Below are 27,070 nucleotides of genomic sequence, written 5' to 3'. Positions count from 1 at the left end.
GTAATAAAGCTATCGGTCTATTCATATATGAGAAAGAAGATAATTTATTCCTGATTATATTACCCGTTGTAGTCTAAGTTGATGTCTGGGAAACTGCCATTGATTTTGACATCTGAGCCAGGCCAGAAATACGTTCCTGCTCTTAGCCCTTGGTAACTGGCAGTGTGCCAAATCTACAATGACAAGGTTATGAGCGAGAATATTTTCGAATCACTCCTCAGTACTGATCGAAGTATTCGTTTGAGCAGAGAGTTGTGTTCTTTTGTGAAATACAGCAACACACAGAAATGCACAACACACAATGAAAAAATAAATACTGACGTCAGTCTGACTTTCAACGCTATGGTCAAAAGATGGCAGTAGGCCCAGTATCTGACTGTGGGAAACCAAATAAAAGTATTCTTATCTTGCTTATCTAACTCTCTAAAGGTTTCAATGTGAATGGCAGAGCAGAAAGCAGGGGGGTGTACTCACAGGCTGACCAAAGTACCATCTGGGGTTGGACTTCTCGTCGTTTGACAGACTGAAGGAAGCATCGAACACAGGGTCATACATCTTGTTGTCAACCAGTCCGTGGGACTCGGAGTACATGCCCTAAAGATGACACAGTGGACATTTTGTGAAGAAGAATACAAAATTAAATCACACAGTTTTGGCAATGACACAAACTGCTGCATATTTTTATTTCTTATACAGTTGAAGTCGGAAGTTTACATACACCTTAGCCAAATACATACAGATCAGTTTCACAATTCCCGACATTTAATCCTAGTAAAAATGTCCTGTCTTAGGTCAGTTAGGATCATCACTTTATTTAAAGAATGTGAAATGTCAGAATAATAGTAGAGAAAACAATTTATTTCAGCTTTAATATCTTTCATCACATTCCCATTGGGTCAAAAGTGTACATACACTCAATTAGTATTTGGTAGCATTGCCTTTAAATTATTTAACTTGGGTCAAACGTTTCAGGTAGCCTTCCATAAGCTTCCCACAATAAGTTGGGTGAATGTTGGCCCATTCCTCCTGACAGAGCTGGTGTAACTGAGTCAGGTTTGTAGGCCTCCTTGCTCGCACATGCTTTTTCAGTTCTGCCCACAAATTTTCGATAGCATTGAGGTCAGGACTTTGTGATGGCCACTCCAATACCTTGACTTTGTTGTCCTTAAGCCATTTTGCCATAACTTTGGAAGTATGCTTGGGGTCATTAACCATTTAGAAGACCCATTTGCGACCAAGCTTTAACTTCCTGACTGATGTCTTGAGATGTTGCTTCAATATAGCCACATAATTTTCCTTTCTCATGACGCCATCTATTTTGTGAAGTGCACCAGTCCCTCCTGTAGCAAAGCATCCCCACAACATGATGCTGCCACCCCCGTCCTTCATGGTTGGGATGGTGTTCTTCGACTTGCAAGCATCCCCCTTTTTCCTCCAAACATAACGATGGTCATTATGGCCAAACAGTTCTATTTTTGTTTCATCAGACCAGAGGCTATTTCTCCAAAAATACCAATCTTTGTCCCCATGTGCAGTTGCAAACCGTAGTCTGGATTTTTGTATGGTTTTGGAGCAGTGGCTTCTTCCTTGCTGACTGACTTTTCAGGTTATGTCAACATAGGACTCGTTTTTATTGTGGATATACAGTGCCTTGCGAAAGTATTCGGCCCCCTTGAACATTGCGACCTTTTGCCACATTTCAGGCTTCAAACATAAAGATATAAAACTGTATTTTTTTGTGAAGAATCAACAACAAGTGGGACACAATCATAAAGTGGAACGACATTTATTGGATATTTCAAACTTTTTTAACAAATCAAAAACTGAAAAATTGGGCGTGCAAAATTATTCAGCCCCTTTACTTTCAGTGCAGCAAACTCTCTCCAGAAGTTCAGTGAGGATCTCTGAATGATCCAATGTTGACCTAAATGACTAATGATGATAAATACAATCCACCTGTGTGTAATCAAGTCTCCGTATAAATGCACCTGCACTGTGATAGTCTCAGAGGTCCGTTAAAAGCGCAGAGAGCATCATGAAGAACAAGGAACACACCAGGGAGGTCCGAGATACTGTTGTGAAGAAGTTTAAAGCCGGATTTGGATACAAAAAGATTTCCCAAGCTTTAAACATCCCAAGGAGCACTGTGCAAGCGATAATATTGAAATGGAAGGAGTATCAGACCACTGCAAATCTACCAAGACCTGGCCGTCCCTCTAAACTTTCAGCTCATACAAGGAGAAGACTGATCAGAGATGCAGCCAAGAGGCCCATGATCACTCTGGATGAACTGCAGAGATCTACAGCTGAGGTGGGAGACTCTGTCCATAGGACAACAATCAGTCGTATATTGCACAAATCTGGCCTTTATGGAGGAGTGGCAAGAAGAAAGCCATTTCTTAAAGATATCCATAAAAAGTGTTGTTTAAAGTTTGCCACAAGCCACCTGGGAGACACACCAAACATGTGGAAGAAGGTGCTCTGGTCAGATGAAACCAAAATTGAACTTTTTGGCAACAATGCAAAACGTTATGTTTGGCGTAAAAGCAAAACAGCTGAACACACCATCCCCACTGTCAAACATGGTGGTGGCAGCATCATGGTTTGGGCCTGCTTTTCTTCAGCAGGGACAGGGAAGATGGTTAAAATTGATGGGAAGATGGATGGAGCCAAATACAGGACCATTCTGGAAGAAAACCTGATGGAGTCTGCAAAAGACCTGAGACTGGGACGGAGATTGGTCTTCCAACAAGACAATGATCCAAAACATAAAGCAAAATCTACAATGGAATGGTTCAAAATTAAACATATCCAGGTGTTAGAATGGCCAAGTCAAAGTCCAGAACTGAATCCAATCGAGAATCTGTGGAAAGAACTGAAAACTGCTGTTCACAAATGCTCTCCATCCAACCTCACTGAGCTCGAGCTGTTTTGCAAGGAGGAATGGGAAAAAATGTCAGTCTCTCGATGTGCAAAACTGATAGACATACCCCAAGCGACTTACAGCTGTAATCGCAGCAAAAGGTGGCGCTACAAAGTATTAACTTAAGGGGGCTGAATAATTTTGCACGCCCAATTTTTCAGTTTTTGATTTGTTAAAAAAGTTTGAAATATCCAATAAATGTCGTTCCACTTCATGATTGTGTCCCACTTGTTGATTCTTCACAAAAAAATACAGTTTTATATCTTTATGTTTGAAGCCTGAAATGTGGCAAAAGGTCGCAAAGTTCAAGGGGGCCGAATACTTTCGCAAGGCACTGTAGATACTTTCGTACCTGTTTTCTCCAGCATCTTCATAAGGTCCTTTGCTGTTGTTCTGGGATTGATTTGCACTTTTCACACCAAAGTACGTTCATCTCTAGGAGACAGAACGCGTCTCCTTCCTGAGCGGTATGACGGCTGCGTGGTCCCATGGTGTTTATACTTGCGTACTATTGTTTCTACAGATGAATGTGGTACCTTCAGGCATTTGGAAATTGCTCCAAAGGATAAAACAAACTTGTGGAGGTCTACAATTTTTCTGAGGTCTTTGCTGATTTCTTTAGATTTTTCCATAATGTCAACCAAAGAGGCACTGAGTTTGAAGGTAGCCCTTGAAATATATCCACAGGCACACCTCCAATTGACTCAATGATGTCAATGATGTCAATTAGCCTATCAGAAGCTTCTAAAGCCATGACATAATTTTCTGGAAATTTCCAGCTGTTTAAAGGCACAGTCAACTTAGCGTATGTAAACTTCTGACCCACTGGAATTGTGATACTGTGAAATAATCGGTCTGTAAACAATTGTTGTAAAAATTACTTGTGGCATGCACAAAGTAGATGTCCTAACCGACTTGCCAAAACTATAGTTTGTTAACAAGAAATGTGTGGAGTGGTTGATAAACAAGTTTTAATGACTCCAACCTAAGTGTATGTAAACTTCCCGACTTCAACTGTATATTTGATATCCCCTTGTTGGCTGATATACAATTCTGTGGTTCTTTTAAAAAGTAATACCTGTCATAGTGCACAACAATGGGTTTGTGTGTGAGGATATATACAGTATGAGGCTAACCGTCGCAATGGTGTAGTGATTCGGGAAGGTAATGCTGGGGAACACAGGCTGCATGTAAGGCGCAGAGGTGCCACAGGTTCCTGTTAGAGGGATAAGGAAAAAGATTAGCCCTTATGTGCAAGCCCATTGGTATGGTTAAGGCAGTTGAACAGGGATGATGGCACAAGCTGATCCCATCTGACAAAGGGATGATGGGACCCACTCAGTTTGTCTAGGACGGGGATGAGGGAACTCCATGTTTGTTGATACTCTGCTCTCAAGCCGTCCAGTGAGATGAGGAGCAGCGGCTGCAGTTTAAAGCTAAGGGTAAAAATATAGATTTTTAGAAACATTTAGAAAATATGTAGAATTTTACATTTTACATTTAGTTTAGTAATTCAGGTAGATATTGAAGCCTTTTTTAATCATCTTGGCATTCTTGTTTTTTTTCAATTTTGTGCATTCCTTTATACGCTAAAACATACTTCGCTGGACATTTAGGGCTCGCCAAATCCACACAGTCATCTGCCACCCATTCTGTCTCTCCTTCATTTATGGGAAAACAAGTACAAGTGAGAAAATTGAAGAAGAAAAAATCATTTCAAATGTTCCTCCAAATCTGTCTCAATGCAAACATTTGAGCTATTGAGGATACATGGATACATGGTAATGTGTACATTGACGTGTACATTTCATAAAGTTCTTCTCACCTTGACAGACATGTTTGAAGTTGGTACAACAGTCACCAGCACCCAGACAGTCGTCAGAGCAGTGGCACCTGCTCTCCGCCAACCTCGTTTCTCCACAGCGCAGTTTGGTGCACTCCCATTGTTGAGCTGTTGGATTAAACCATTAGAAGTGGTGAAGCTAGTTAAACCATAATAAGCTAACATGTGAACAAGGAAACAATTCTGTCATCAAAGTTCAGTGTTTTCTTAGTTGAATAATGTGGTAGACTTGAACCCTATTGGTCCTAATATGCTATCATAAAAAATTATACAACATGACAACACCCAGTGGCGGTCTGTGCCGTTTATGATGAGGGAGGACGTTTTGTTTTTCATGAGCATTACCTTATTTCTATTACAGCATATTGGATGTCATTCATATTCCATTCACCCAGTTCAATGTAACATCGATAGGTTTAAGCTACTACATAATACTCTAATTTCCCCTATATCATGAGGTTGCTAAAACCTAGCCTATGAATGAAAGCTTACAACATAGGTTCACGCAGGTCAAGAGAAACGTGAGGCCTTGCACACTCTTGCCTGCATCTAGCTGGTAAAGAGGGTGTAATCATTAGTCCAACAGTTGCAAACGAGAGTTCAGGGATGTTCATCCCTATTTCGTTCTGTTTGCTTCCGTTTAAGAAACGTTTTTCAACAGAATTGGTGGAATGTTCACTTTCATAGCAGCCACGTTGTACTCATTCTCGCATCTATTCACTCTCCTCCTCTCACCTTGTCCCTTCGTTTGTGGACTTCAATGCACAACACATCACCTGTGACCAGGTGAAAAAACCTTTCCAAGCCAAACCATATCATAACCACTACACACAGCCTACATCATTGTCACCATATTAGCTAAAGGAACATCATAGTCAACATAGCTAATATAACTAACATGTTAGTAAACCCGCTACAATCATGCAGTAAAGGTACAGTGTATAGTCAGTAAGCAGTTTAGCAGTTACACCGGCGGGCCCCGGTGGCAATATATTTGTAAAACCAAAAGCTTATCTTGACTTGGAAGAGTTCCAGTGTTGTGTTGGATAGTCATAGCCAGCTAGATAACATAGAATCCCCCTATTTGAGCCGGGTGTTTGAGTAGGCTAAACTAGCTAGCTGATTTTGCTTGCTAAGTAAGTGAAAATGTAAAAAAATATGAAATCTCTATCTCTTTCATGCTTCTCCTTCATTTTTGAAGAAATGAATTTGTTCAAAACTATTTAACTACTGTCTTTGTCTCTCTTTGAGTCAACTACTCACCACATTTTATGCACTGCAGTGCTAGCTAGCTGTAGCTTATGCTTTCAGTACTAGATTCATTCTCTAATCCTTTGACCGGGTGGACAACATGTCAGTTCATGCTACCAGAGCTCTGATAGGTTGGAGGATGTCCTCCGGAAGTTGTCATAATTACTGTGATAATCTATGGTAGGGGGTGAGAACCATAAGCCTCCTAGGATTTGTATTGAAGTCAATATATCCAGAGGAGAACGGAAGCTAGCTGTCCTCCGGCTAAACCATGGTGCTACAGAGTGCTGTTGAGGCTACTACAGACTTTCATTGCAAAACTGTATTTTTCATTGCAAAACAATTATTTGGTGACGTGAATATATTTAGTTTTATCTAAACTAAATATATTTTATTTTAATGAAATTCACTGAGGAGATTGTCCTCCCATTCCTCCTCTGAGGAGCCTCCACTGATAACACCATACTTTTCAAATGTATTCATATCAGTATGCCAATGTATGAGTTCAATTTGTGAGGACATTCAGTGGGTGATATAGGGCAAGGGTTCCCAAACTTTTTCACTCAGGGTCCCTGTTCCAGCATTGGGTAACATCCCGCACCCCAAATTTCTGACAAGTTATAAATAGCTCTCTAAGGTATGCAATGACTAACATGGCAAGTGGAACTGCACTATGTAATTTCGAAATTGTGCATTCTACTATTACTGCCCCCGCTAGGTGGCGCACCCCAATTTACAGTAAACATGGCTCACTTGGTTGGAAACAGATGTCCTGAAAGTCATAGCAACAGTTATTGTTGATGACACACTGAGTATCACAGCGACAGCCTGGTGTCTCATCGTCAAAGGGCTCGTAGCATCTGTTCTTGCAGGAGGTAGTGGGAACCACTGGAACACATGAAGGTACACTGAGCATTTCCAGTTGATTTCACAGGTGCAGCTTATACAGTAGAACAGGGGGCACCAACTGATGGCTCGAGGGCCAAATCCGGCCCACGAGCCAATTTGATTTCGCACACCAAGGTAGTCTTCATTTATTGTTGAAGTGGTGATATCAAATATCACATATAATTGTAGTTTTACATATTGTGGTTGTGTACGTGATTTTTTTACAGAATCTGCTCCAATAAGAAATAGTGTACCTTTGTTTCGACAGTCCTCTAGTTGTAAACCAAGCCCCAGTCCGAGCCCTAGGATTATGGTGACCATAGAGATCGCCAAAGCCCCTATCTACACATATAGACACACACAAACACATACATGCATGTAAGCGCACACACACACACACACACAAACATACACACACAGTATCAGTACAAGTATCAACCACAAAGACACTAGTTGCACTATTTTTTAATACAAAATGTTTTTGAAAAAAGGGCATCCCATTTACTGTGGTATACCAAGACGGTAACACTTCACAATAAGGTTCCATTTGTAAAGGGTTTATAAAGGGTTTGTAATTACGATACTAACACTTATTTAATCATTTTTAAATGCATTATTAACCATAAATAAATGGGTTATAACAAATTAGTCAAAATAGTGCTTGCCAAATAGTGAGCCACTATTTACCTCAAGCTATTAACCATTTATAAATGCACTTCCAAATGCGTATAATATTGATGTGTCATCATGCAACCTTATTTTCAATGGTTGCACAGTTAAACTATAGTCATTTTCTCACTTATGGGTGTGATGCATTGTTGCTCTGTCCCAGGAACAGAAGAGGTTGGTTTTCAGACCAACGGTCAACTCCCATGATGTGTCTTTCCCCCACGTTTGAAACACTGATGATGCATTGGTACACATATTTAAGGCCTCATCTGAAGAGACCTCATCTGAAGATCTCAAGCCATATTACTGGTGTGGTTCGCTGGTTTCTGAAAAATGTCCCCTACTTTGTGAGATCTGCCCAAACTTGCTTGAAATAAAGATGACCTGGAACGTGTCCAGAATGTTGTGTTGACACTGACATTATGTGACAGTGCGTAATGAAGAATCATGATGGACGTGGCTATGAGAAGTGTGCAAAGTCCAGACAGAAGAGATTGCATGAAATAATCATTGTTCACAGGATCAAAATGTTGATAAGGAGAGAGGGTAAATTCTCTATGCAATTTGTTTAACTTTTGAATACAGAAATTCTGCTGGATGATTTAGCACGCTGCTCAGTTAGCTAAATTTAGCTAGCTTTTGTGGTTTAGCATGCTAGCTAGCTCTAGTAGTTATCTAACTAGCTGTTAGCTGGTAAGTTAACTAGCTAGCATTCTTTTTCAGCACACTAACATGAGTGACTCCAATTTTAAGACGAACTTACTAGCTAGCTAGCTAACTAGGCAGTGTATTAGCAAAAATTGTGATAACTAGCTAAACCCTTTCATCTGTGATAGCTAGCTATTGGTGTTAGCAAGTTTTCTTTTTATTTTACCTTTATTTAACCAGGTAGGCTAGTTGAGAACAAGTTCTCATTTGCACCTGCGACCTGGCCAAGATAAAGCAAAGCAGTTCGACACATACAACAACACAGAGTTACATGTTAAACACGGGCTAATATTAGTTTTAGCTAGCAGTGGATAACATAACTAGCTACGGCTAAATGGTGGAAATCATGATGATGATATCCAAGCCCGACTCCAACACCATCATTAAGTTGACCGACAACGATGAGACAGCCTATAGGGAGGAGCTCCAGAGACACTGGCAGTGTGGTGCCAGGACAACAACCTCTCCCTCAACGTGATCAAGACAAATGATATGATTGTGGACTTCAAGAAAAGGAGGGACGAGCACACCCCCATTCTCATCATCAGGGCTGTAGTCGAGCAGGTAGAGAGCTTCAAGTTCACCAACAAACTATCATGGTCCAAACATATCAAGACAATCGTGAAGAGGGCTCGACAACACCTATTCCCCCGCAGGAGACTGAAAAGATTTGTCATGGGTCCTCAGATCCTCAAAAAGTTCTACAGCTGCACCATCGAGACCTTCCTAACTGGTTGCATGACTGCCTGGTATGGCAACTGTTCGGCCTCCGACTGCAAGGCACTACATGGGGTAGTGCCTGTACATCACTGGGGCCAAGCTTCCTGCCATCCAGGACCTCAGAGGAAGGCCCTAAAACCCCATGGAATCTGTTTTTCTTCAATATAGCCACGCAGCACACTGAACATCCCCTGTGCCGTTTCATGCTCTGGAATTGTGAGACAGAACAATATGTCTTCGTGAGTAGCATCCCCGACATGTAGCAAACAAAAGTCATTGATTGCATGGGCATCTCGGCCCTCACAGCTAACATTTGGAGAGCATAAGCTGGGGAGTTTTTGAGTTGTTCAGTCAGTTTCCTCCTAATTGATAGCTATAGCATACATTCTTAGTTTCACAGGGTTATCTGGCAAAGGTATTGATTATGCACACCTGTCACCATCTTTACGCACATCAACGATCATTGGACTCACCTGGACTCCTTCACGTTGTTGATTGCCCCCTCTATCTGTTTGTTCCTCAGTTTTGTGATCCGTGTCATCATTATTTTCATCATGTCGTTTTGTTCCCCCCGTCCAGACGCTGTTCTTCTTTTGTTTGATGTCCGTCTTCCATTAAATGTTCACTCCCTGTCCTTGCTTCTCGTCTCCAGCGTCGGTCCTTACAGAATGCTGACACCACTATTTGAAGCATCGGGGAGTTTTTGTTTTTAGTGGTGATGTCGGGTCCGGGTGCCGGATCCTGCCTCAACCGGATCGTCAGGATCCCATGCCTCAGCCGGCCAGTCCGGCGCCCATGCCTTGGCCGGCCCGTCAAGCTCACCCATGTGGGATGCCGGGTGGCGCCCCTAGAGGGGGGATACTGTCACGCCTGTTCCCACTTCCCCTCACTGCCGCTCGAGGGTGCCAGGCTGCCCTTCATTACTCGCACCTTTCACCATCATTACGCACATCAACGATCATTGGACTCACCTGGACTCCTTCACATTGTTGATTGCCCCATCTATCTGTTTGTTCCTCAGTTTTGTGATCCATATCAGCATTAATTTCATCATGTCGTTTTGTTCCCCCCGTCCAGAAGCTGTTCTTCTTTTGTTTGATGTCCGTCTTCCATTAAATGTTCACTCCCTGTACTTGCTTCTCGTCTCCAGCGTCGGTCCTTACACATTTAGATTTGTAAGGTTAACCATATTACAGTGATTTAGGAAGACAAAGATGATTTTATAATATTAAGAATTAAACATATATTTTGGAAATTCTCCCGCGACCCCATTTGTCATTTTTTTATTAATCTGTCAATTTCTCTTCTGATTTGTAATGTTAAAAAGGGGATAAAAATACCCCCTGTTTATCTGAATTAGATAGACTACTCACTATTCCAATGATAGGCTACAGATTTGAGTCACTGCAATTAAAATAGTTTTCCCAATGTATCCTTCTATTAAATTCTATTTTATTTTCTTACTATGTATTGCATATTTGAGGAGATTACTGTATATACTGTTAGAAATGTTTGTAACAACATGAATAGAAGGCCAGAAGTTTTCCACTTTCTTTTAAGGTATTTTGTTTTTTGAAGTTATAAATACTGGTAGTCCTAACTCATTAATAAATGGTCAATATGTTTCCACTTTCTTTAAAGTTTATAGATCTGTCATTCTCATTGAAAGCAAGTCTAAGAAGTGATACATCTGTTTTATGTGTGCTATTTCAATGCTTCCTGTTACGTTTTATTTTTCCATCTTTTACTTTCGGTTTTGTACACCAGCTTCAAACAGCTGAAAATACAATATCTGTCACGCCCTGACCTTAGTTATCTATGGTTTATGTATTATTTTGGTCAGGTCAGGGTGTGACGAGGGTGGATATGTGTTTTCCCCTGTCTAGGGTTTTTGTAAATCTATGGGGGTTTGTATGTCTAGGTAATGTAGGTCTATGGTGGCCTGAATTGGTTCCCAATCAGAGGCAGCTGTTTATCGTTGTCTCTGATTGGGGATCCTATTTAGGTTGCCATTTTCCATTTTGGTTTTGTGGGTTATTGTCTATGTGTCCTTGCCTGTCAGCACTCGGTTTATGTAGCGTCACGTTTGTTTAGTGTTACTTCTTTTAATAAAGAAAGATGTATTCATATCGCGCTGCGCCTTGGTCTCATCAATACGACGAACGTGACAATATCTTTGGTTATGGAAAATATATTTCACACCGGTTTAGATGGTACAATGATTCTCTACACAACGACTGCTCATAAACATAAACTGAAATTAGTCTAACTATTAGAATTTCAGCAACCAGGAAATGGTGGAGCGATATTGCAACTTTAATAGTATTTTGTGATAACTTGTTGTTTAAGAAACATGATACTTTTAGCAGTTATACATGTCGATAACTCAGTTATAGATGTGTATAGGTCTGTCACCTTTAAAATAAGGTATACTTTTAGCAGTTATACATGTGGGTAAATCATTTATAGATGATTTGAGAGTTCAGTCAGAAGTTAGACATACTTATAGGCAGTATTGGGTACTCATCACTACACACATGAGAGAGGATTCAACACTTTGTTAAATATGTTCCGTCAATGAATGGTGGGTGTGAAGACTAAAACAATCAACGCTGTGAGAGGATACCTCCTCCAATGTTTCACCAATCAAAGGTATTACGGTTACCATTTCACACCAGAGCGTTCACCGTACTTAAACTACCACAGAGAAGTGATGTTTGTTGATATAATCTGGTAATCTGTTAAGGGGTAATGATTGAATAATGTCCTGGATGTAAATTACCAGGGCATCAGGTTTTCAAAGGTCAGTCAAGATACATCATAAAAACCATCCTCTGTTCCTGGGACAGAGCAACAATGCATCACACCCAAAAGTTAAATGACTATAGTTTAACTGTGCAACCATTGAACATTTGGTTGCAAGATGACATAAAGGTTAATCTTATAAACATTTCCAAGTGCATATATAAATGGTTAATAACGGGAGGTAAATATTGGCTTACTATTTGACTAACACTGACCAGTTATTACACTATTTTGGCCAATGTGATATAACCGTTTATTAATGGGTTATAAGGCATTTACAAATGGTTAAATAACCGTTCTATCCCATTTATTACCCCTTCACAAATGGAACCTTATGGTAAAGTGTTCCGGGAAAAAAAATGTAGGGTTGCTGAGTCACTGTGGAGAACATATGGTAAAAAATGAGAAAAGGACACAAATACACTGGGCATGTGGAGTGGGCAATACACAATAAGCACACATCTGTGATGGTAAAGCTACCAGTCCCACTGAAACACTTCATACCCTTCATATGCCTTACGGGTATCCTTTTGATTGTCATGATCATTTTTTTGTAGTGCATTTCATGAGTAGTGTAAGTATTATTCTAAGAGTAGTTTATTTGTATGCATTATAAAGTACAATTGCACCCTTTCCCATAAATCCAATCAATCTTATGCATATCCTATCTCGATAACACTTAAAACTACTTAAAGCCTGCCGGTATGTTTTATACCGTTTTATATTAAGCATTTATGAGCCTTTGTAAGGTTTTATAATAACGATTATAATAATAATAATAATGTCTATGTATCAACATTTCAACTGGCTGGTATTTACCAGTGATTATGAGACAAAAGTCTTACAATACATTATGACTGCATCATGATAAATATTACCTGCAGGCTTTCAGTTTAGTGTTACCCATATCTCATTGTACACCACTTCCATTAGTGAAGCATTCAAAAGAAGCTGGATGTTGGATGCACTTACGACAAGAGTCTTCTTTCCCTGCAACTCCTTGCTTATCCCCATACTTGAGAGCTGTCCAGCTCTGAACACAGCCAACACGAGGTGCTACTTCACCACAACAGTGAACTCTGGAACTCCATGAGTGTGGGAAAGTCATTTATTGTCAGAAGAGGGAACTTCGTGTTTCTGCAACTGTAAAAGGCAAGAGACCAATTGAAAGCTTTGGGAACCTGTCCAGAACTCACCTGATATTAAGCTTTACAGGAAACGCTAATGATTTACAGGGAAGACGTTTTGCAACTCTGATTTTTACAATGTTCAGATCTGATTGCAGAGGGCTAAAAGGTTAGAGAGGCGAGCCAGCAACCGGAGCGTTTCGAGTTCAAATCCGGGGTCCAACAAGAAAATCTGTTGGGAAGTGAGCTGGCAGGCAGAGGGTTGCTGGTATCAAATTCTAGATGCCATTGCCTGCTGTTGTGCCCTTGAGCAAAACACTTAACCCCCCACAATAGCTCCCCGCACCTCTCCAAAAGCCTGTGTATATATGTGTCTTTCAGAGTGGTTGGGTTGAAAGTGAAAGTCAGATTTCGGTTGGACCCAGTGTGCAATTGACCAATAAAGTGATGTTAATCTTAAAATCAATATTTTATGAGAGTAGGAGACTTTATTAATTAATAGGGCAAGTATTGCCCTGGTATTATTAGGAATTGGTGAACAATTGTTGATGGTGCAATTGTTGAAATAAAGAAATATAGATAATTAAATCAGCAATCGAAACAATAATAAAGCGTTTCCCCCACCCCTGTTTCAGTAAAAAGCTAGGGGTGGGACTGGAGAAATGTACTGTAACCACTCGCAAATTCTTATACGGAGCTATGGATGCAAAAATGACAGTGTTATTCTGTATGTCGCTCTGGAGGAACTGCCCCTCCCTACCTTCAGGCTATGCTCAAACCCAACACCCCAACCCAAGCACCGTTCTGCCACATCAGGTCTCTTGGCCCTCCCACCCATACGGGAGGGCAGCTCCCGCTCAGCACAGTCCAAGCTCTTCTCTGTCCTGGCACCCCAATGGTAGAACCAGCTTCCCCCTGAAGTTAGGACAGCAGAGTCCCTTCCCATCTTCCGAATGCACCTGAACCCCTTTCCTCTTTAAAGAGTATCTTGAATAATCCCCCTCCTCACCTAGACCCCCCCCAAAACAAAATCCTGAACCAACACTTGCACTTTACCCCCCCCCCCCCCTCCCCCTTTCCTAGCTCTGACTGCTGATAGCTACTCTATTGAGGAAAAGTGTAATATGTGATATGTGCTTGTCCCACCTAGCTATTTTAAGATCAATGCGCTAACTACGTCGCTCTGAATAAGAATGCCTGCTAAATTACAAAAATACAAATAAAAAATGTAAAAGTCAATAAATCGTTCATAACCACTGACTTTGGAACTTTAAGAAAACTGTTGAGTCTCTGTATGTAAGATCAGTGTAAAGACTGAATCAAAATTTTTTTCCTTCAAAGCATAATCTAAACGGTAGCCAAATCCAGCAATGATTCCACTGAAGGAGGGAATTAAGCTTTGTAAATGATCTGGAAAAGCACTTTGCAGAGCCACTGTCATCTAAATCTGAAATAACAACCACCCAGATTTTAGTGCGTAGCTTCCACAATTATTCCTCATGGATAAACAGCAAAAAAACTGTGAAAGTATAACATAAGAAAACACACCTTTTAAACGTAGCGTTTTGGTCTTACTCCAACTACTACAGCCAAGGTTAAATGATTGACAAGATGGTGCTCTCAAATTTCTCTATACATAACATACATACTGATTGAATGGTTACGGTGGCAAAAATGACTCAAATGGTCATCTGCAATATTATAAGAATTTATTCTGATCAGAACCTTGCCACATGCTAATAATACACCATTTAGAAGGGAAAAACATATCCAGATACCATCAACATACATATCAACCATTTGAGGCCGTCAATGGAGCTTGTACTAAGTGACATGAAAATGATTGTTAATTGTGATGAATCTCTATGACTTTGACTGAGTTAAGTGTGCTGCCAGCAGGGCCGTCATCAGTAATAGATTTAGTACAGTACGCTCAATGCCAAACAGCCAATCATTGCACTTGACTCCACTGTCAGGCCAACGTAACACTGTCATAAATCATATACCAGTTGTTAAAGTTATGTTATAACACAGTTATAAGATCTTATAACAACTGACTTAGCACTTATAACACCAATGCACTAGCCTGTTAGCTAACCTGAACAACGCTTTGTGTCACCAATAAAGTTTTACAGCAAGTTGCCGTTGATGCCTCGACTGTTTATAACATTTGCTCTGTCATCCTTATGTAGGTGTAGGAGGTGGCAGTAAAGTCTTCACACAAATTACACAGCTACTTCAGGCTATAGTACATCATCACTGTGCGGCATTAAGAGATATGAAATCATCTTCCTGCAACCAAAGGGCCCATTACCTAATCCAACCCATTACTTCCCCAAACAAACACTCCGTTCACGACACAACACTTTCTCTCGAACCACACACAGCAAAAGTCTAATTCCACTTCTACACTAGAGCTCTCTGAATTAGTGTGACTAAGTGGTAGCATTATTATCTTCTACCTAATAAATATGACAAATTGTATACAAATATACACCTAAAGATCAGAGATGTACTGGGGAGAGAGAGAGACCCCACTGGGCACACGCTGGTTTAATCAACGTTGTTTCCACATAATTTCAATGAAATGACGTTGCACCTATGTGGAGTAGACGTTGAATTGGCGTCTGTGCCCAGTAGGACAGAGAGGGGAGAGACAGAGAGGGGAAGTGAAACACAGTAACAAGATTGAGAAGAGAGTGAAAACAATACAGAGATACAGTAAGAGTGAGTCTGTGTGTGTCTGTTTTAGGTGTCACTCTCAAAGGTGTGCAGGAAGGTCTTGAGGGAGAGGGTCTGGGTGTAGTTCAGGGTGGTGGAGCGGTACATGTCCAGCCCTGTGAGGATCTCCACATCTCTGACGCGCGCTGTGTGCAACATCAGCAGCTCCTCCACCCACTGCGACTCGTCGTCTGAGCTCTGCAATACCACCACAAGTCAAGATGAAATGTTTATGTACTCAAGGGTTTCTATTTATTTTTACTATTTTCTACATTGTAGAATAATAGTGAAGACATCAAAACTATGAAATAAGATACACGGAATCGTGTAGTAACCAAAAAAGTGTTCAATAAATCAAAATATATTTTGCATTTCAGATTCTTCAAAGTAGCCACCCTTTACCTTGACAGATTTGCACACTCTTGGCATTCTCTCAACCAGCTTCATCTGGAATGATTTTCCAACAGTCTTGAATGAGTTCCCACATATGCTGAGCACTTGTTAGCTGCTTTTCCTTCACTCTGCGGTCCAACACATCCCAAACATTCTCAATTGGGTTGAGGTTGAATGATTGTGGAAGCCAGGTCCTCTGATGCAGCACTCCATCACTCTCCTTCTTGGTCAAATAGCCCTTACACAGCCTGAAGGTGTGTTGGGTCCTTGTCCTGTTGAAAAACAAATGATAGTCCCACTAAGCGCAAACCAGATGGGATGGTGTATCGCTGCAGAATGTTGTGGTATCCATGCTGGTTAAGTGTGCCTTGAATTCTAAATAAATCACTGACAGTGTCACCAGCAAAGCTCTCCCACAACATCATACCTCCTCCTCCATGCTTCATGGTGGGAACCACACATGCGGAGATCATCCGTTCACCCACACCGCGTCTCACAAAGACATGGAGGTTGGAACCAAAAATCTCAAATTTGGACAGATTTCCACCGGTCTAATGTCCATTGCTCATGTTTCATGGTCCAAGCAAGTATCGTCTTCTTATTGGTGTCCTTTAGTAGTGGTTTCTTTGCAGCAATTTGACCATGAAGGCCTGATTCACATAGTCTCCTCTGAACAGTTGATGTTCAGATGTGTCTGTTACTTGAACTCTGTGAAGCATTTATTTGGGCTGCAATTTCTGAGGGTGGTAACTCTAATGAACTTCTCCTCTGCAGCAGAGGTAACTCGGGGTCTTCCTTTCCTGTGGTGGTCCTCATAAAAGACAGTTTCATCATAGCGCTTGATGGTTTTTGCAACTGCACTTGAAGAAACTTCCAATGTTCTTGACATTTTCCAGATTGACTGACCTTCATGTCTAAAAGTAATGGACTGTCTTTTCTCTTTGCTTTTTTGAGCTGTTCTCATGGCTCGTTTTTTTGCTCCGACATGCACTGTCAACTGTGGGACCTTATATAGACAGGTGTGTGCCTTTCCAATTTAATTTACCACAGGTGGTCTCCAACCAAGTTGTAGAAACATCTCAAGGATCAAAGAAACATCTCAAGGATGATCAATGGAAACAGAATGCACCTGAGCTCAATTTCGAGTCTCATAGCAAAGGGTCTGAATAATTATGTAAATAAGGCCTTTCTGTTTATTACATTTCTAAAAACCTGTTTTTGCATTGTCATTATGGGGTATCGTGTGTACATTGCTGAGGACACTTAAAAAAAATCAATTTGATAATAAGGCTGTAACATAACAAAATTAGGAAAAATTCAAGGGGTCTTAATACTTTTTGAAGGCACTGTATTGTGAAATTTGAACTGACACAGAAGGCTGCAATAAATGCCATCTTCTGCTGACAACGCAAAGCTTAATACATCCTAATAAAACTTCAAAGAAATTCAGTTTAAAACGTAATCTGTAATCTGCACATTGTTTAAGTCATTAACGGGAAGGTCAGAGTTGTGTGTGAATATCTCGGCCCTGAATCAGGCCTTTTATGAGTTTGTGTAGCAAACGGTTAGTGAGAAGAGTGACAGGTAGCCTACAGAGATGGTCTGTATCTGTATTAATTCTAAATGTCACTCCAATAATTCAGTAGGGCAAGGGATGCCCCATGAATGGAAGTCTGAACATAAGAAACGGTGGAAAAGGATGTTAGATGCAGAGTTGACTCAAGGACTGTGCAGTGGAAACAACAAAGTACTTCCCCTACACCATTTAACTGTTCCCTTGAAATTATTCTAGAATGTCATGCTAGACCTTTCACTAAGATTCTTAAGAATTCCTCAGCATGAAAGTATCATGTGGTGCCAAGAGTTTGTCAAGGGAATAATGTCAGTTGAATTAGTTCACATAAATACCAACCGTTGCCATGTAATTTCTAAGTAAATAGCTTTTCAATGATGTGGTATTGTTCTCTGAAATAAATACGCACTCTGAGGTTGGATTCTATTTGTATAGAATCCTGTGATTAAAGCAACTGTGGTTGAATATAGAGAGTCCCAGCCATGGGGAAGAATGGTGGAGCCAAGATACACATAACCACTCATACAGGGTCAGATACTATTTCATCCATCTAATGGTTACGGTAAGGGCTGGCAGTAGGATAACCTGATCCTTGATCTGCGGTGAATGACAATTTCTGATGTAGTCTTCTTCAAGCAGAGAGCTAGTCATAGACATAGTGCCCCCATGTGGTGAGAGAATTACCTTGCAGCTCTCATCATTATCTGAGCGGTGGGGTAAGAGGAAGGAGAAGACATTGAGGGGGCCGTCACACGCCTCGGCCGTCTGGTTGACATCCTGACAGTTGGTGATCACTACGTAGTAGTGGGTGGGGACCGGAGCCGAGACTCCGGCGTACCTGGGGGTGACAGTCATTAGTGGTCACTTTAATGAATATACAGACACGCACACACACACAAACAGCCCCCCCCCCCCTCCCCCCCCAAAAAAAACCTGCGGGCTCTCCTTCACTGCAGCCGATGTGAGTAAAACATTTAAAAACGTGTTAACCCTCGCAAGGCTGCAGGCCCAGACAGCATCCCCAGCCGCGTCCTCAGAGCATGCGCAGACTAGCTGGCTGGTGTATTTACGGACATAATCAATCAATCCTTATCCCAGTCTGCTGTCCCCACATGCTTCAATTGTTCCTGTTCCCAAGAAAGCTAAGGTAACTGAGCTAAACGACTCACTTCCGTCATCATGAAGTGCTTTGAGAGACTAGTCAAGGACCATATCACCTCCAGCCTACCTGACACCCTAGACCCACTCCAATTTGCTTACCGCACCAATAGGTCCACAGACGACGCAATCGCAACCACACTGCCCTAACCCATCTGGACAAGAGGAAGACCTATGTGAGAATGCTGTTCATCGACTACAGCTCAGCATTTAACCCCATAGTACCCTCCAAACTCGTCATCAAGCTCGAGACCCTGGGTCTCGACCCCGCCCTGTGCAACTGGGTACTGGACTTCCTGACGGGCCGCCCCCAGGTGGTGAGGGTAGGTAACAACATCTCCACCCCGCTGATCCTCAACACTGGGGCCCCACAAGGGTGCGTTCTGAGCCCTCTCCTGTACTCCCTGTTCACTCACAAGTTTGCGGACAACACTAAAGAGGTAGGCTTGATTAACAACTACAACAAGACGGCCTACAGGGAGGAGGTGAGGGCTCTCGGAGTCTGGTGTCAGGAAAATATCCTCACACTCAACGTCAACAAAACAAAGGAGATGATTGTGGACTTCTGGAAACAGCAGAGGGAGCACCCCCCTATCCACATCGACGGGACAGTAGTGGAGAGGGTAGTAAGTTTTAAGTTCCTCGGGGTACATATCACAGACAAACTGAATTGGTCCACCCACACAGTGTGGTGAAGAAGGCGCAGCAGCGCCTCTTCAACCTCAGGAGGCTGAAGAAATTTGGCTTGTCACCAAAAGCACTCACAAACTTTTACATATGCACAATCGAGAGCATCCTGTCGGGCTGTATCATCGCCTGGTACGGCAACTGCTCCGCCCACAACCGTAAGGCTCTCCAGAGGGTAGTGAGGTCTGCACAACACATCACCGGAGGCAAACTACCTGCTCTCCAGGACACCTACACCACAGGATGTCACAGGAAGGCCATAAAGATCATCAAGGACAACAACCACCCGAGCTTCTGCCTGTTCACCCCGCTATCATCCAGAAGGCGAGGTCAGTACAGATGCATCAAAGCATCTTGCCATTTTTATGTAATACATGTATCACTAGCCACTTTAAACAATGCCACTTTTATGTTTACATACCCTACATTACTCATCTCATATGTATATAGTGTACCCGATACCATCTACTGCATCTTGCCTACGCCGTTCTGTACCATCATTCATTCATATATCTTTATGTACATATTCTTTATCCCTTTACACTTGTGTGTATAAGGTAGTTGTTGTGGAATTGTTAGGTTAGATTACTCGTTGGGTATTACTGTATCGGAACTAGAAGCACAAGCATTTCGCTACACTCGCATTAACATCTGCTAACCATGTGTATGTGACAAATAAAATTGGATTGGATTGGATTACCATCATACCACCCCAACAGATCCACAGATGATGCAATCTCTATTGCACACTTGGTATGGTAACTGCCCTTTCCCACCTGGACAAAAGGAACACCTACATGTTCAGAATTCAACAGCATAGTTGAATGGGTGGCAGGTAGCCTAGTGGTTAGAGTGTTGAACTTGTAACTGGAAGGTTGCAAGATCAAATCCCAGAGCTGACAATGTAAAAATCTGTTGTTTTGCCCCTGAACAAGGCAGTTAACCCACTGTTCCTAGGCTGTCATTGAAATAAGAATTTGTTCTTAACTGACTTGTGCCCTCCAAGCTCATCACTAAACTAAATACCTCCCTTAGCAACTGGGTCCTGGACTTCCTGAAGGGCTGCTCCCAGGTGGTGAGGGTAGGCAACAACACACACTGACCCACTTGGGCCTTGTCGTGGCTGAATTAGTTAGGTAACAGATAAGATCTTTATTTACATAATAATGCTTATGTGAAATATGTCATTAGAATGTCTTCTTTTGGATAATACTGTTGGCAGTTTGCAGTTATCCCTTCTCTGCTAGGGCTAAGTCACTAGGGGCCCAGAGAGGGGAGAGGTCAGGCTTGTCTTCTTATGGGAATGTGTCTAACTATTACATCCCCTCTGAGGTTGCCCTTATCTTGATCTAGTATATGACCTAAGAGGCTCACTGTCTCGGTGAGCTTGTCCAGGAGGGGGTGTATTTGAGATGGGAGTATCTAGAATTGACAATTGATATATGCCATTGGTTGAGGTAATGTTTTGGTCCTAAGTGGTACCAAGAACGAGATTAAGAACTTCGATTAGGAGACCAAACTGAACAATAATTTATAGCTAATGCTATCTAGCTATGGGATACTCCTCTTTCAAGTAAAAGGTTATTTGTGTAATGTTCCTAAGATCTGTTATTCGTCATGTGAGTTGAGATGGGTGTGTCTTGGCTATAAATGATACTAAGAACTGTTTTGTAAGCACTCTCAGATAATTAATTTATAGACACTGAATTTATCTGAAAGTCACAGGGCTATGGTGAAGCTCATATAATTAAATATGGACTTTATGATATAACTCTGACTTGTGTGTGGTTTGCTCTCTCATGATTTGGTAATACAGGAAATTTCCACGACAGCCCCTCAGCAGTGCATGTTTAGTCCCCTCTACATCACAAAAGAATGACTATGGTCCACACACCAACACAGCCATGAAGAGGGCACAACAATGCCTCTTACCCCTCAGGAGGCTGAAAAGATTTGGCATGGACCCTCAGGTCCTCAAAAAGTTCTACAGCTGCACCAGTGAGAGCATTTTGACTGGCTGCATCACCACCTGTTATGGTAACTGGTTGGCATCTGACCACAATGCGCTACAGAGGGTAGTGCGTACAGCCCATTACATCCCTGGAGCCAAGCTCCCTGCCATTCAGGACCTCTATACCAGGCAGTGTCAGAGGAAGACCCTAAAAATTGTCAAAGACCAGCCACCAAAGTCATAGACTGTTCACTCTGCTACCGCTCGACAAGCAGTACCAATGCACCAGGTCTGGAACCAATAGGACCCTGAACAGCTTCTACCCCCAAGCCATAAGACTACTAAATAGTTAGTTAAATAGTTAACCAATAGCTACCCAGACTATCTGCAATGACCCTTTTTGTACTAACTATTTTGACTCATCACATAAGCTGCTGTTACTGTTTATTATCTATCCTGTTGCACAGTCACTGTACCCCTACCTATGTGTACATATCTACCTCAATTACCTCATACCCCTGCACATCGACTCGGCTGTGGTACCCCATGTATATATCCAAGTTATCGTTACTCATTGTGTATTTATTCCTTGTGTTAATATTTTTATATTACTTATATTATTACTATTCTATTTTTTTCTCTCTGCCTTGTTGTTCACACCTGTTGTTTACGAAGCATGTGACAAATACAATTTGATTTGGCACACACACACACACACACACACAGAAACATGCACAGCTGCAGACACAAAACCAAAAAATCATGACCAGAGGAAGCGGACCTGGTCCGGTTATAAAGCGGTTATAATCAGAAAAATTGCCTCTGAACAATTCCAGAATTCAGATGCTATAATCGATGAAATATCACCCCCAAATGTGTGTATGCATATTTATATTACAGTACTTCCCCATTTATCTGAACTTCAATCGCTAATAAAAAGGATGGGCGTCAGAACCATATTCAGCAACCTATTCCTCCACTAGTTGGGAGGACAAGCCCATACATTTATCCTGGTGGTTATGCTTGTGACACTCATTATTTAGGTAAAAGCAGTGGCGTGTATTCATGGACGTCAAGGGAAGCCAAGCTTCCCCATAAAAACAATAATAAATATATATATACACAGTATACATATAATTACTTAAGTCTCTGTGTTTTATCATTTTCATTAAATTCGCAAGTGGCAAGGCTGAATCTATATCTCAATGGAGAAATCATCAAAGCGAGGAAACAGCGCCCTCTGTCTTAGTAGCCTTTGTGTAGCCCATGTATTTGATGCTGTCTGGTCAAAAAGAGTATAACATGATGTTGCCTTCTGTAACATTGAATTCAATCGCAAGGGAAGCCAGCTAGCGTTTGGCTTCCCTTGATAAAAAAAATCATATAATAATAAGCGAGCTCAACTCTGAATGGTCTTGGTGCAGCAAAACAAAATGTCAAGGGATGCCAGTTTGGATTCGGCTTCATTCCAATCAAATCACAACAAAGCAAAACGTCAGTCAGCTTCTGGAATGTGTCCCGCAGTAGCTAGCTATGGATGGAGATAGGGCTCTAGAGTTTATAGTTCAAAATGATTCTGTAAAATTGTCATTTGAGCAGCAACTGAAAATCAAGGTGAATGGGAGGCCGACTCCAAAATTGGATATTGCGCAGGGGAGAGGAGCAAGGGGTGGGACCTGATATTTCAACACTGAGAATTACAATACGACTGGCTAACTGGGAGTGCTAAGTAAAAAAAAAAATGTTTTGCTGGACATGCCTTCTATTTGACAAGAGCACATGTTTGCTCAACAACCCTTGGGCCACCACAGGTTTATCTGATCTTGCAAATCTGAGCAGGTCCCTTGACCGATATGGAAAATCTAAAAAACACATTATGGCGAGCCTGAAACTAAAGCTCTTTGGTCGAGTCCGGATCGAAAAGGCTCTCAACCAGGCCGCAGTGATCAGTGTCCAGAGGCACATCGAACAGGTGAATAAAACAGAGACATTCTGAAGAAACTGTTAATCGCAGTAATATACCTGGGACCGCAGGAGCAAGCCTTCAGGAGGCATGACGAGTCAGCAACAAACCTTAACAAAGGTCATTTTGTGGAACTTGTCAAGTTCGATACTGCCATGACTGAACACTGTGGGACAAGCAACATATTTACAGGTACAGTACCAGTCAAAAGTTTGGACAACTGCTCATGGACAACTGCTCATATTGTTTTTACTATTTTCTACATTGTAGAATAATATTGAAGACATCAGAACTATGAAAGAACACATATGGAATCAAGTTGTAACAAAAAATTATTAAACAAATCATAATATATATTATATTTGAGATTCTTCAAAGTAGCCTTGATGACAGCTTTGCACACTTGGCATTTTCACAACCAACATTATGAGATAGTCACCTGGAATGCATTTGAATTAAAAGTTGTGCCTTGTTGTTACAAGGTAGGGTTGGTATGCAGAAGATAGCACTATTTGGGAAAAGACCAAGCCCATATTATGGCAAGAACAGCTCAAATAAGTAAAGAGAAACGACAGCCCATTATTACGTTAAGACATGAAGGTCAGTCAATCAGTAACTTTTAACGTTTTTAAAGTTTCTTCAAGTGCAGACGCAAAAACCATCAAGCACTATGATGAAACTGGCTCTCGTGTGGACTGCTGCAGGAAAGGAAGACTCAGAGGATGCTGCAGAGGACACGTTTATTAGAATTATCTGCACCTCAGATTGCAGCCCAAATAAATGCTTCACAGAGTTCAAGTAACAGACATCTCAACATCAACTGTTCAGAGGAGACTATGTGAATCAGGCCTTCATGGTCAAATTGCTGCAAAGAAACCACAACTAAAAGACACCAATAAGAAGAAGAGACTTGATTCAGCCAAGAAACACGAGCAATAGACATTAGGCCGGTGGAAATCTGTCCTTTGGTCTGATGAGTCCAAATGTGAGATTTTTGGTTCCAACCGCTTTGTCTCTGTGAGACTTTGAGTAGGTGAAGGATGATCTCTGCCTGTGTGGTTCCCACCGTGAAGGAGGAGTGATGGTTCTTTGCTGATGACACTGTCAGTGATGTATTTAGAATTCAAGCCACACTTAACCAGCATGGATACCACAGCATTCTGCGGCAATACACTATTCCATCTGGTTTGCACTTAGTGGAACTATCATTTGTTTTTCATTTTTCAACAGGGCAATGACCCAACACACCTCCAGGCTGTGTAAGGGTTATTTGTCCAAGAAGGAGAGTGATGGAGTGCTGCATCAGATGACCTGGCCTCCACAATCACCTGACCTCAACCCACTTGAGATGGTTTGGGATGAGTTGAACCGCAGAGAGAAGGAAAAGCAGCCAACAAGTGCTCAGCATATGTGGGAACTCCTTCAAGACTGTTGGAAAAGCATTCCAGGTGAAGCTGGTTGAGAGAATGCCAAGAGTGTGCAAAGCTGTCATCATTTTTGGACTCACAAAACCGCTGTTGCGGGCCCTGTAGAGCAAATCTCTTGATGTAAGACATTCTTGTGTACAACCCGTAGTACACTGAATGCATTGAAAGCCATTAGAAGTGATGCAAAGTTTCAAAGGATATATATGACAACACTGATCAGACTGTTGAATGGAAGATGAAAGACGCAAAAGAAGCAGTCGTGGCTGGGATGACTATGAACAGGGACTCAACCACCGGGACAACGCTGACAATGACCCAGGCTTCCTGGGCAGATACCAAACGACTGTACTTTGAAACACTCTATGGAATCATACTACACATGACCCAGAGGTTTGCTAACAAGAAGAGCCTCAACTTCTTCTGTGTTATTGATCATGGGTCATTTCCCGAGGACTCCAAGCAAGAGGGGTTTCCTGACAAGAGTATTCACACAGCTGTTCAAGACGTACCCTTTCTTTGACAACCAGAGGTTGAAACATTTGCTGCAGGTAGTCTATGCCGATGCCGCCTTCCACAAACCACCAGGTGAGCTGCTGCAATCACTCGTGAAAAATGACGTGACCAACACTTTACCCAAGGTATGCAAGCTCCTGAAACTGATGATCACCATCCCTTGTTACAAGTACAGCTGAAAGGCCATTTGAAAGGCCATTTTCCTATCTGAAAATGATTAAAACCTGCCTAAACAATAGCTGTGGAAACGTGTGTTGCATGAACTTAAGTCCAGTGGAGTACTTGACCATTTTGCCAGCATGAAAGAGAGGAAGGTGAGTCAACAAGTAGGGTGAGTCAACATGTTTTTCTCTTTGCACACACACACACACACACACACACGGATTGATTGGACTAAATAGTTTACAGTGTTTTTAAATTGCCATTGTATTAGACTAGGCATATACTTGATGTTGTTGAAATGTTGTTTTTTAAATGGTTTGTGTTTTCATCTTTGCTGTAAGAGGATCAATGTCTATATGCTTACAATTTCTGTACCATGTTAATCATTATTTTAGCTCAGTTTATTTCATGTTTGCTTCCATCTTCGCCACGAGATGGTAATACTTAACTATTTATCTAGTCTGGACTGTGGGAATATATTCTGCACAGGTTTATTCTAACTCGCATATATTATTGTGATGAGTCAATGTGAATGTGCTCGTTGAGATGCTGCCTCCGCCAGAAAGGCACTGTCCAACTTGAGGTGCTGATAGCGGAGGCCGCAAACTACGGTAACTCTCCGTGGTCCTGAATCAATATTTAGACTGCTCAGAGTCTGTTTTAATGCACATCTTGGGGTTACCACAAGTTAACATCAGTATTCCGGGGGGCTTCTCCCTAAAGTTAGCCTACAACATGTCAAAGTTGAAGTGCATTGCAGTTGTATTTCCCATTAGGCTATTATAATCTTGCTGCTTCGGAAACATTTTAGTAAGGATGTAATTATAATTCGAGCAAACCGATGGTCAGCTAACAGCTAACTTTAACTTTCATTTGACCATGCTGTGTAGGTCATGTAACTGTTTGTTACATGCAATATTATCTTTGTGGACTTAAACAGGACAGAAGTTGCTCTCCGGGTTTTAACTGTGATGAAACACAAATGTATGTGTCTGAATTTACTACGCCATTGTGTGACACTTGTCTTTTGGAACTGTCTGTGAAACGATGTAGGCTATGGTTTATCAGCCTTATATCGGCTATCACGGTGCTGTACAAATGCATTTCTAACAGGTTATAGTGAAATCAAACAATTGTTACAACACAGGTTGTAAAAAATAATATATGCCTGGCTTGGCTTCCCCATTGATTTTACCCACACATCGCTACTGTGTAAAAGGAGATATCATAGCTAAATGTACCAGCCAGTAAAAAAAACTAAATGAATCCATTGAACAGCCATAACTATTTGAGCATAAAAATAGAATAACACAAAACATGATCCCCTTTGTTTGTAACATCTTACAAAGGGTATCATCTTGACCTGTCACTAGGGCTGGGAATTGCTAGGGACCTCACGATGCTATATTATCACGACACTTAGGTGCCAATAAAATATGTTTTGCGATTCTCAAGATACTATATGTATCGGGATTTGATACTGCGATTTTATTGCGATTTGATGTTATGAACATATTGAACACCATGTCTGCTTTAGAGAGAAAAGACAGAGCATGAGAAAACAAGTTTTGATCAGTCAGGAAATTAA

The 27,070-nt window shown here is 41.5% G+C and overlaps 2 protein-coding genes across 2 annotated transcripts in view; both read right to left on the bottom strand.

The window, feature by feature from the left end:
• Nucleotides 1–13,906, bottom strand: part of LOC110496257 (venom phosphodiesterase 1) — a 38,461-nt gene extending 24,555 nt beyond the window's left edge. Inside the window, exons 1-9 of the mRNA XM_021572044.2 lie at nucleotides 12,780–13,906; nucleotides 7,160–7,247; nucleotides 6,771–6,905; nucleotides 4,749–4,874; nucleotides 4,524–4,584; nucleotides 4,262–4,359; nucleotides 4,060–4,139; nucleotides 475–594; nucleotides 64–173 (exon numbers count right to left, since the gene is read on the bottom strand). Coding sequence (XP_021427719.1) covers nucleotides 64–173; nucleotides 475–594; nucleotides 4,060–4,139; nucleotides 4,262–4,359; nucleotides 4,524–4,584; nucleotides 4,749–4,874; nucleotides 6,771–6,905; nucleotides 7,160–7,247; nucleotides 12,780–12,821 — 860 coding nt within the window. The 5' untranslated portion in view covers nucleotides 12,822–13,906. The remainder of the gene's footprint in view (nucleotides 1–63; nucleotides 174–474; nucleotides 595–4,059; nucleotides 4,140–4,261; nucleotides 4,360–4,523; nucleotides 4,585–4,748; nucleotides 4,875–6,770; nucleotides 6,906–7,159; nucleotides 7,248–12,779) is intronic.
• A 722-nt stretch (nucleotides 13,907–14,628) lies between these two features.
• The window catches only part of LOC110496256 (ectonucleotide pyrophosphatase/phosphodiesterase family member 2), a 33,414-nt gene continuing 20,972 nt past the window's right edge, over nucleotides 14,629–27,070 (bottom strand). Inside the window, exons 24-25 of the mRNA XM_021572043.2 lie at nucleotides 18,306–18,459; nucleotides 14,629–15,853 (exon numbers count right to left, since the gene is read on the bottom strand). Of these exons, the coding sequence (XP_021427718.1) occupies nucleotides 15,683–15,853; nucleotides 18,306–18,459 (325 nt within the window). The 3' untranslated portion in view covers nucleotides 14,629–15,682. The remainder of the gene's footprint in view (nucleotides 15,854–18,305; nucleotides 18,460–27,070) is intronic.

This window comes from Oncorhynchus mykiss, chromosome 18 (assembly GCF_013265735.2).
Source record: "Oncorhynchus mykiss isolate Arlee chromosome 18, USDA_OmykA_1.1, whole genome shotgun sequence".
NCBI classification, from domain to species: Eukaryota; Metazoa; Chordata; class Actinopteri; order Salmoniformes; family Salmonidae; genus Oncorhynchus; species Oncorhynchus mykiss.
Note: the sequence above shows the minus strand (reverse complement) of the source record. Positions and strands in the feature narration are given on the sequence as shown.